The 11397-nt window shown below is 44.2% G+C and overlaps 1 protein-coding gene across 11 annotated transcripts in view; it reads right to left on the bottom strand.

The window, feature by feature from the left end:
• The window catches only part of ST3GAL6 (ST3 beta-galactoside alpha-2,3-sialyltransferase 6), an 82225-nt gene extending 72617 nt beyond the window's left edge, over positions 1-9608 (bottom strand). For 4 of the 11 annotated variants that reach the window (XM_055085986.1, XM_028494124.1, XM_028494132.1 and 1 more), the window contains exon 1: positions 9001-9122. Coding sequence is in view for 3 of the 11 variants with exons in the window: in XM_055085958.1 (XP_054941933.1) it covers positions 9030-9157 (128 nt within the window). In the remaining 8 variants the exon portion in view is untranslated. Of the gene's footprint in view, positions 1-9000; positions 9327-9520 lie in introns of those variants that run through there. The other 7 variants (XM_055085958.1, XM_055085962.1, XM_028494117.2 and 4 more) reach the window with 6 other exon arrangements.
• Positions 9609-11397: the final 1789 nt, after the last annotated feature.

The raw sequence follows: 11397 nt of genomic DNA on the forward strand, positions 1-11397 counted from the left end.
ACCAAAAAAAAAAAAAAAAAAAAAACAACTAACTGATGGGTCTTCCCTGGTGGCTCAGTGGTTAAGAATCCACCTGCCAATGCAGGGGACACTGGTTCGAGCCCTGGTCCAAGAAGATCCCACATGCTATGGAGCAACTAAGCCCGTGCACCACAACTACTGAGCCTGCACTCTAGAGCCCGCGAGCCACAACTACTGAAGCCGGCATACCTAGAACCCATGCTCCGCAAAAAGAGAAGCCACCATAATGAGAAGACTGCGCACTGCTATGAAGACCCAACATAGCCCAAAATAAATAGAATAAAATTAATTAATTTTTTAAAAAACCAAACTGAATGTTGCCTTAAAAATGGGAGCGGGGGGCTTCCCTGGTGGCGCAGTGGTTGACAGTCCGCCTGCCGATGCAGGGGACACGGGTTCGTGCCCCGGTCCGGGAAGATCCCACATGCCGCGGAGCGGCTGGGCCCGTGAGCCATGGCCGCTGAGCCTGCGCGTCTGGAGCCTGTGCTCCGCAAGTGCCCCGGTCGGGGAAGATCCCACATGCCGCGGAGCGGCTGGGCCCGTGAGCCATGGCCGCCGCGCCTGCGCGTCTGGAGCCTGTGCTCCGCAACGGGAGAGGCCACAGCAGTGAGAGGCCCGCGTACCGCAAAAAAAAAAAAAAAAAAATGGGAGCGGGGAGGAGGAGAGGGGTAAAAAAAGGGAGTGGAGAGGGGGGAAAGGAAGCCAAACATTAACTGCAATGCAAACAAAGAAAAATCAAATATTGATCAAATTGTACATACAAATTATCAATCACATAATTATAGAAGACGAAGCTGTGGCTTTCTCGGGTGTGAAATGTATTAGTGAGGTACTGAAAGTTTCAAGGCTACGAATTTGTAATGGTCCTCTGGTCTGTTCTTGGATGTCTCTGTCCTGTTGAAGTCCCTCTCTACTGTCAACTTTCATATAGAAACGCACGCTTCAGAAGTCTCAAATGATACTTCAAAATTTTTTTTTTTTTTTTTTTTTGCCGCACTGCACATGCCTTGCAGGATCTCAGTTCCCCAACCAGGGATCGAACCTGGGCCATGGCAGTGAAAGCCCGGAATCCTAACCACTAGGCCACCAGGGAACCCCTTCACATTTCTATCTTTCAAACACTTAAGTTATTAAAAATGAGAGCTCTAATAATTATATATTACAGGTAACTAATGTTTTCATTATTTTCTTATGAAAACAGCTAATGGAAGAGATGTATTCCATGCCACATGTAAAATCCAAGTGCAATTTTAGAAGCAATGTGCAGAATTTGACTGTTATAAATTGTTATATATAAATTTGTTAAAATTGTCTATGTAGACCTACCCAAGTGCATATCCTTATAGGGAGATGTAAACATATAGGCCATAGGTCTCTGAGTCTGATTTAGCTGACCCCTACATTCTCTCCTGCATCATCTCCCAAAATGCTTGATTTTGAACATTATGCTCTATGAGCACGAAACTCTGCACAGTTCTCCATCCTACTCAACATTGTTTCATGCCTCAGTGCCTTTGATCATGCTGTTCCTGCTGCCTGGATGTTCCCTCCCATCCTTTGCCCTCCCCGCCATAAACTGGAATGGTCTAGTGGGATCCTGCTCTTCAAGGAAGACTTCCTTTTCTACCTTTACCCTGTGTGTTTGGATGAGGATAGAGGAGCTTCTAAGAAAGAAAGCATATGTAAAGCTGTTTCAAGAATACAGAGACTGGGGCTTCCCTGGTAGAGCAGTGGTTGAGAATCTGCTTGCCAATGCAGGTGACACAGGTTCGAGCCCTGGTCTGGGAAGATCCCACATGCCACAGAGCAACCAAGCCCGTGAGCCACAACTACTGAGCCTGCGCTCTAGAGCCCGCAAGGCACAACTACTAAATCCTGCAGTCCACAACTACCGAAGCCCATGCACCTAGAGCCTGTGCTCTGCAACAAGAGAAGGCACCACAATGAGACGCCCGCACACCACAACGAAGAGTAGCCCCTGCTCACAGCAACTAAAGAAAGCCCGAGCCAATCAACGAAGACCCAACACAGCCAAAAATAAATAAATTAATTAATTTTTTTAAAAAAAGAAGTGATCTGAAGGAGTTGTCCTCCAATATCATTCTTTAAAAAAATATATAGAAACAATAACTATTGTATTTTTTATACTATAGAAAAAGATGAAAAGATGTTAATTTTTTAATGGGCATCTGAATAGTTTTTACTTCTTAACCCTAGTTTATTCTGAAAAACTCACAGTGCTATTCAACCAACAGATTTTCATCCCCCATCTTCACCTGAAGCCCGTGTGTTGTGTGTGTGTGTGTGTGCACACGCACGCGCACACACACTCACACACACACTGTATCCCTCCACTGCATGCCCGTGGATCTCTATGTTGTAAATAGCACTGTGCCTGGCACATGATAGGTGCCCAAATATTTGTCGCTGTTCACTGAAAAATAATTAAAGAAATACAACATGAGTAGATTAATAGAGTCCAAAGTGAAATCAGGGTCTAAGATGACACAGATTGGAGAAAAAAATTAGAGCTAGAGAAGGCCAAACAGAAAGACTTTCTGGAGAAAGTCAAATTTTAACTATTCGAGGAAGAACAGCTATAATAATAGAGTTATAATAATAATAATAATGTAACAACATTGATTAAATGTTTGATATTTGGCAGGCACTATGCTGAACTATTTATACGTGTTTTCTTTCTAATTATCATAACTGTGATGGGGGCATTATTTCAAGTTTACAGATAAAGAAAGTGATGCTCACAGAAGTTAGGCAATGCGTTCAGAGTCGTGCAGTTATTAGCCATGAAGCTGGGAAACGAAGGCAGGTTACACCTGGCTTGGATGGGGGAGGGGGAGTGTGGAGTGGAAGGAGAAAGGCACTAAGTGTCAAAGGATCCTTGCAAGCTGCAGCACCAGGAGGCTTGCAGTGACTGCAGTGCAAATGGAAGAGTGAAAAGAAAGTTAGCAACAGGAGATGGCAGAAAACGTCAAAGACCTGCGGGAGAAATTCTCTGGATTTTTGAGCAGAAAAAAATTTCCATAATAAAAACCATGCTTGAGGAATGCTATTATAAAAGGTGTGTGAACAGGAATATTGGTGGTCACAGGTGGAGAATTTGGGTAGAAGCTTTTTATAAGAATATGGTTATATTACTTATGGTTAAAGCAGAAGAGCCCTACACACCGATTCTGTAAAAATAGTGGGGCGGGGGGGGGGTGTTTTTGTTTTTGTTTTGCAATAGGTGGGCCAGTTTTGTCCCCCAAAGAAATTCAGGGCCTGCGAAACATTTACAGGTACTTCATAATCAGAAATTACACATATCCCTTAACATCCTGCTTAAGAAAAAAATCCAATTATTTCTAATTTAATTGTAGCATAGCTGGGATCAAACAAGAGTGATTAGCTAACTTCCTTTGACATTTATTTGAAATATTGGCTCCAAATATCAGAAGTATTTGACAGCAGTATTATTCATCTTACAAAGATCATTTACATTTACAACAGAGTTCCTTTAACTTGCAGTCTGTCAATTAAATAAAATTATAAATTAAATTAGTTGCTGTTGCTGAAAAGCAGTTGAAAATCCAGTTGAAATGCAACTGGATTATCATCTCATTGCTCTTGTCTAAATGCAACTGGATAACCCATTTCTCAATTTTTAAGTGCAGTTTTATACTTTTATATTATCTTTAGTATAATAATTATTATATATTACATTATCTAATTTTATATTAGCTGTATATTATCCCTAAAAAGAAGTCAGGGAATTAAAAAAAAATCTGATCTTCTATTCTTTGGCTCTATGCTGAACATAGAAAATGTACATATTCCCTTACCTTTGCCTCTTCTATCCCTTAATACATGAAGGACTCTTACATACTAAAGGGTTGCACAGATTTTAATAAAAGCATTTCATTTTATTTTATTTCATTTGTTATACTTTATATTGTTTTTTTATACATATTTTATTATTTAAATAAAAGCAGCACCTTCTATGGTGCTGGCCTAAATAGTTGCAATAGAATCTTTCCTAAGAAGAAAACTCCTCCAAGCTGTCTGAAGCAGTGGGCTGATAACTTCTCTGAGGACTAAAATATGATGGGGTAGGGGAAGGGAGACTCCGTAAAATCAGCCTGAAGACAAGAAGGCTTTGTTTATGTAACAGCATATCCTTGCATATCTGTATTAACCAGGAAAATGCCCTCTGAAGGCACCGTTCTTTGTGAGAAACTTTGTCACTATGAGTCTCAGCGAGAGCCCACAGCTGGGCCCCTCTCAGTCCCCTCTGCCAGGCAGGGACTCCTCCCAGCTCTGGCAATCTCAATGAGGAGAGCTTTTTATCCCCAGGGCATCTGTGTGTGTCTCCAGTTAGGTAAAATGATACAGAACAGAAACCTAAGAAATATCATAATAAGCACTGGAACTCAAGCGGTGCAAATCTCTGCCTACTAAAGGGCATGACATCATGGATGTGAGACGCTGGGCTATTAAAGAGGGAAATGATTCCATTATCCATGCTCTTGGCACACTTATTTCCTCACTAATGTAATCACATACCCAACTAACTGACTAACCCAACTCAAATTATCATAAATTATGAATTATGAAACTGTTCTGAAAGTTTACCGTACATGAAAACAAATTTGAGAATATCCACCTGATAATATTCACATACCGGTCTCTTACGTGTCAGCCCAAGTATACTATATTATTTTCAAAAAGAAGAGTTTCAAAACCAGAAGAGTTTTAATTAATATAGACTAATCCACAGTAATGAATTCACCTTTCACCTTTCTTCTCCAACGTGTTAAGTTTTTGAGATGACAAATTGATGATACTAATAGTTATAATCCTAAGAGTTATAAAGATGTTACAGCTGAGCTAATATATTCACATTGTGAGTTAAGCCATGGCCATCTATAGTGTTCTGGACACCACACCAGGTACCGAGGACACGGGGCGAACAAGATAAGACATAATCGCTGCCCTCTCAGATAGAAACGTATTCCAGATTTTATGCCACTACATCAGTCAGAAAGAAACAGACACGAAAAGCTGAAAGTGAGTTGTGTTATATATGAAATAGTATGTAAATTATACTACGTATGTTAAGTATGTAAATTAATAAATGAGCAGGGCATCTGGCTAAATAATCTCAAAAACAATTTTCTCTCGAAAGAGTATACCAAGCTTCCCCAGAGAGTTATGTACTGGCAATAATGAGCTATCCTGGAATCAAAGGATAACTGATAAAATGCTTCTGTTCATTTCTGATAAACCAGTGCTACTAGGAGATATCGACTTGGACATAAGCGTTCATGATTTAAGTGTTACTCTAAGAGTGACAAGATCATCTACAAAGAACAATAGAAATGAAATTTCTAAGGCATAGTATAGTCCCATGGCAACTATTATAAGAGTCCTGCACATTTCCACTGAAACTACCTCTCATGTCAGACTGCATAGGCTGGGGAAAGGGAGCGGGAGTTCTGGAAAAGGCAAGACCTTCTTGTTACACAGAATATCCCCTTTTGGGACAATCATTGTCTTGCAGAAGATACCAACTATGATTGATTTGACTAGATGCTTTTTAGTATCTAGTTTCAGATGTCACCAGCCAATCCAGAGGCTTAGAGACAACTAGATATTCAGTCTGGAGAGAGGCTAAGAAATCAGAGCTAGTGATGGGGAGTTTCATGCTTGAGATTGAAACTCAATCTATGGAGTATATGGATTTATTTCAGAGGGTAAGAGGAACACTGTCCACAGTCCTCTGAACCCTGCTTTTCTGTGTGGATATGCCTGTGCTCTGACCTAGGGCAAAGAAGGGGAAATCAGTGATGGACAATTAATGGGGAGAAGAAAAACTGAGAGTGAAAATGTGTGTGTGTGTGTGTGTGTGTGTGAGAGAGAGAGAGAGAGAGAGAGAGAGAGAGAGAGAAAGAGAGAAACAGGAAAGACCACTGCCCACCAGGTGAAGACTGAGTCTCTAATTCAAAGTCTCCAGGGGCAGCCCATTCTAATAAAAATACAATTCAAACTCCTTTCTAAGACTTAAAATCTTCACATAAGCGGTTTTCCGCCTGCCTCACTGACTTCCTCCCCTCTCTTGCCCTTTTGCACTCTTCTCCATCTACAAGTTCTCCAGACATCCCAAATTCATTTATGCCTCAGGGCCTTTGCAGTTGCTTTTCCGTCTGCCTAGAATGTTCTTCCTTCTGCACTTCACTTGACTGGCTCCTTCTCATCATTCACATCTCACTTCAAATATGCCCTCCTCACAGCAGCTCTCTGACTGCTCTCAACTGGCTGCCCCCATGCCCTGTCTGGCACACGCCCACATTGCATTGTCTTTGTAACACTCATTTCTATCTGAAAAACGTTTTTCCATTTATTTGTATCTGGTTTATTGATTCCATTTCCCACAGAAACACAAGCTCTGTAAGAGTGGGAGCTTCATCTGTTTTGTTCAACGCCCCATGACCTACCTAGAACATCTATTACATGGTGGGTACGCAGTAAATATTGGTTAAATCTCGAGTCCCACCATATAGATGACTGCAGAAAGTCATGCAAGAGCCACTGCAAAACCACTCTCTGCTCCCTCGTTGCCCCATCAAAGCATAGTGACCATGACCCACAGCTACACCAACTCTGGGCCTGCTTCCACAACCAACTTTCAGAACATAAGCCAATGGAGATAACATGACCTTGTAAACCTGGCCAGACACAGCACATCCAAGGGGCATGTCAAAGATGTGGAGAAGATAGATGATAACTAATTGTTGAAAGTCTGGAGCTATCAGAAGGAAAGACAAAGTATGCAGAGCACCTGCTCAAGAAGCCAAGCATGAGGGGTAATTAAGAATTAATCTGTGGGGAGGGTGGGAGGGAGGGAGATGAAAGAGGGAAGATATGGGGACATATGTATATGTATAACTGATTCACTTGGTTATAAAGCAGAAACTGACACACCATTGTAAAGCAATTATACTCTAATAAAGATGTTAAAAAAACATATTAATCAAAAGAAAGGGAGACATGAATATTTGTAAGTATCTGCCGAAAATTATGTGTAGCCATTATTCAGAGTATGTTTTCTGTATATATTTCTGCTTTGATTTAATAAATAGTTCTGAAAACAAACAAAAAAAAGAATTAATCTGTGTTCCGATCAGGGGCTATATAAATGAGCATTGTGGAAGGCAAAGGAGAAAGATATGAAAATGAATGGAAGAACTGGTGAAGAATGTCTGCTACAGAGGCTTCCTGGAATGGTGTAAGGCAGAGGTGAAGTGACCTTCCTGTGATCCATTCTAGGTCACTAACCCTTCGGCAGTCTCAGTGTTTTTAACTATAACATAAGGTTAAGCATTCCTGTCTCATAGGGTGGTTGGGAAGATTTAATAAAATAGCATTTAATGGCATTCTTCTGCCAAAACTGTTCCTCTATTCTTTTCTGAGCCCCGAAGATTTGTATTGATTCGGGGCATAAGAATAAATTGAGTACTTCTAACAAATCTACTGAAACAATCAAAATAGCACTCTTGTTTTATTGCACCATAATACGGAGACATGGTACAATCTGCGGCTGTGACAATCAGAGAGGGACGCTGATAAAAATATTGCTCAAGAGAAGCCCAAAAGGCAACCAATGAAGACCTCCCCTCCCCCTCCAGGATTAAGGACAGCTTGAAGCCAGAACAGGAAAACACAGTTTCTAGAAGAGTTCTCTCCTCATAAACCAAAGTTGCCATTATCTAAAGTGACTCCGGGACGATTAGCCTTATTCAGAGACGACAAACTATCAATAGATAACAATCTAAGAGTGGCTCTTTGCAGATCTTCGTATTAAAAGCAGTCGTAGGTGAAAGGAAAAGGAAGCGAAAACGAATCAATTTACAAATGTCAAATCAGCATGCTTTCGAACGGAAAATAACCTGCCAGCCTGACCAGATCCTCCTAAATATTTAACATCTCCATATAAATAAAAAGATAGTTTCATGGTCTGCAGCCGGGAGAGAAAGTTTTAAGACCGGAAAGTCAAATATCCAAGCTAGCCTTGTAAAAGCTGCTATCAGAGACCAGAAGGTTAGTGTGAACTTGGGGCCAGAGGGAGTGGGGCTTCTGGCCGATCTGCAGTTTCCTTAACTATCTACCCCCGGCGGCGCTCCTCTTAAGCACATGCGACTTTGCTGAGTTTAGAATCTGCAGTTTACGTAGTTTCTGATATTTTGGCATGCAAGATATCTTTCTCATCACCACTCTCAAGAACCGTTTCTGAACCATCATCTTTGAACAGCAACGCCCAACCCCGTCCCCAACCTCTCTCCCCGCCCTTCTACTGAAGACCCTCCCCCAAAAAACTGCTTTGGGTTTGTTTTTAATTTCTGAAAATAGCTTTTGACAGATTTTCTTTCAAGCCAAAAGAACAGCACACAGGGGCTGAGATCGCCAGGGAGCTCGGAAACAATCCGCCTCAAAACCACAAGCGTCTTCTCCCCTACCCCCTAAACTAACGGCAGCCCAAGTCACGGAAATTTTCTCACCGCCGCCCTTTCCTCCAAACTGCCTCGGAGCTGGGTTTGCTAGGTCTAGTTCCACCGTGACGGGAAGAAGAGATTCTAGCAAAATTTTCTAAGGTAAAACGGGATAACCTTCCAGACCTCTCGCCCCTGCTCGCGTACAGACCCTTTTACAGGCAAACAATAGTGAGCAAAGCGCCCATCACCCTCGTCGGCCTCTCCTGCGTTCAAGCTTCCAGCGCCCCTCCCGCCCCTCCCGGGAGAGCACCTGGGGCCGAGCGCCCCCGACTCCCTAAACCCGGGGGTACGGGACCAGCGCACGCAGGCTCGTGGGGGAAGGGGGGGGTTGGTGCGTGGAGGCGCGCCCCCGGCCCCCGGTCCTCAGCCTCAGGGGCTGCAAAGCCCGCGGATCTCTCCGCTCCGCCAACCTCCCTCCCCTGGCGATACAAACCCGCAGCGAAGCGGGCGGGGGAGAGTTACCCGCCGAGGCCACGGCGCGAAGACCGCAGAGGCGTGCCGGGCTCCGGGGCCAGAGGCCCGCTGCTCTCGGCTCGCTCGTCGCCGCTCGCTCCAGCCGGCTGCTGCCTCTCCCGCGGCTCCTGAAGCATCGAGCCGCCGAAGCCCGCGGCCGACGGTAACCGGAGGAAGGTGGCGCGGTTCAAGGGGCGGCGCGGGAAGGATTCAGTCTCCCTCGGACCCGGCGGGGAAGCGGGGAAGGGCGCGGCGCCGCCCGGAGTCCCAGGCGTCCGCCGGCGCGTGCGCTGCCCGCCGCGCCCGGGTGCGGATCCCCGGCGAAAGCGCCTAGCGCCTCCGGAGCGACGGAGAAGCTCCTCCCTCTCGGCGGCTGGCGCCAGATAAGTGGTGGCCGCGGCCGCCCCCGAGTTCGCGGAGGAAGGTGCAATGCGGAGGGAGCCGGTGGGGCTCCACGTCCCCGGGCGGGCTAGGTGGGAGCGCGGCCAAGCAGCCCCTACCTTTCCGGCTGGGCGGACACCAGCCGCGCGCCCTCTCCGGGCGTCCCGGACAGGAAAATCACCGCGAAGGGTGCCGGAGGAAAGCGGCGGGTGGCTTCAGGACAAGGTAGGAGGATCAAGTTCCACAGCCAAGAAGACACTCCCATCCCGCCCTGGTTTGTTTGGAAAGCTGCAGGGGCGAAAGTGAGGGGCACCTCGGGTGCTCCCCCCCTCCCCGCCGGGCTGGCAGGAGGCAGAAGTAAACACTTTTGCTTGGCGCGTGGGGGACTTCTGTGATACGAGGCAGGGCAGGAGGTTTGGTCGCCAGCAGGAAGGGAGAGGGTGTTCAGAGAGACCAGAATTCCTGGGCTCTACCCTTCAAGGACAAATGTGTTAGTGCTTTTTATCTTTTGGAGGAAACGTTACTTTAGGGAGAAGAACAAAGGTGAGACGTGCATTTTCTTTTCTTATTAAAGTAGGTCTCCCTTGAGAAAAGCGTCTTCGTACTTGGATAGCTGTGAATACTTTTTTTTTAAACATCTTTATTAGAGTATAATTGCTTTACAATGTGTCAGTTTCTGCTTTATAACAAAGTGAATCAGTTATACATATACATATGTCCCCATATCTCTTCCCTCTGTGAATACTTTTTAAATTTCAGTGTTTGTGATATAAATCACATGCCATCAAATGACTCCAGGGAGAAGAGCCACAGACTTGGGTGCAATTCAAAGTGAGTAATGTGTCAGGCACTGAAACCAAGTCGTCCATCTGTGATGGACCTTCTGGTATTTGTATTAATTTTAACAACAGCCCTAGGAGGCAGCACTTGTTATTTTCCCAGTTCTCCTATCAAAAAACCCAGAGGTTTCAGAAAATGCCTATCTCTTTCCCTTTCTACAAATTGCCTTTGAAGTAACCCACACAGATTTTGTCATTTTAAAGATTTTGTCAAGCTCAGGACTGAGCTTGACCAAGCTAATCCTTTTTACATACAATCCTTCCTCCTATGTAAAAATTCTGAATTCTTGTGGAAGGTGATAAAGAATTAAGCAGGGTGAATTTGTAGCCCTCTCTGGGATAGTGGTTTTGGTAAATTTTTGTGGGGGGGAGGGATGTTTTCACAATGTAACTATAACTCAGCCTTTGTGTAGAAGATTTATTCTAATAAGGTGGGAAGGGAAGGGCCAGTTCTATTGGGACATGCAGAGTCTTTTAAAGATCCCTGAAATCATAATATTTAGGCATTGTACACATAGGGCTGGCCTTGTTTGCTAGGTTTGTTTTTTGATTATGGATGGTGCAGTCTCTTTGAATTAAAATGATATTGTCTCATGGGATGTGTCCCAGGGTATCCAGGGACAGGTGAAAGCCAGGTTCCCTGCACTAACCTGGGGTACCATTCAGCACTCTGTAGAATCACAGTCTAGAGTAAGGTTCAAGAAAGTAGTATTTCTTCTTCACCCCAATATACAACCTGCCTTCCAAATTCTCATGCCCCGTCCCAAGTACAGGCTTTCTTGGCATGATTGATGTAGGACTACTACTCCTACTACTACTCCTACTACTACTCTACTCCATGCAGAAGAGACCTACTTGTAGGGGTGTGCTGTCAGCAAGTCACATCAGATCATAGTAGATGAAACCCAGGACTGGAGATACCCACAAAGTGAAAAGAGGCCACTTTCACACAATATCCCCTTATAAGTTAATAATAATTTTTTAAAAAGTTTTCGTAACGTTCTCAAGGCTTGGGGTGTTCAATTTTCAACAATATCTGGCTCAGGACTGAGCTTGACCAAGCTAATCCTTTTTACATACAATCCTTCCTCCAACTCTACATAAAGGTCCTGCCAGCCCTGTCTTTATCTCCTGCAAGTAATTATTTAAACAACATG

This window comes from Physeter macrocephalus, chromosome 1 (genome assembly GCF_002837175.3).
Source record: "Physeter macrocephalus isolate SW-GA chromosome 1, ASM283717v5, whole genome shotgun sequence".
In the NCBI taxonomy this organism is placed as follows: domain Eukaryota; kingdom Metazoa; phylum Chordata; class Mammalia; order Artiodactyla; family Physeteridae; genus Physeter; species Physeter macrocephalus.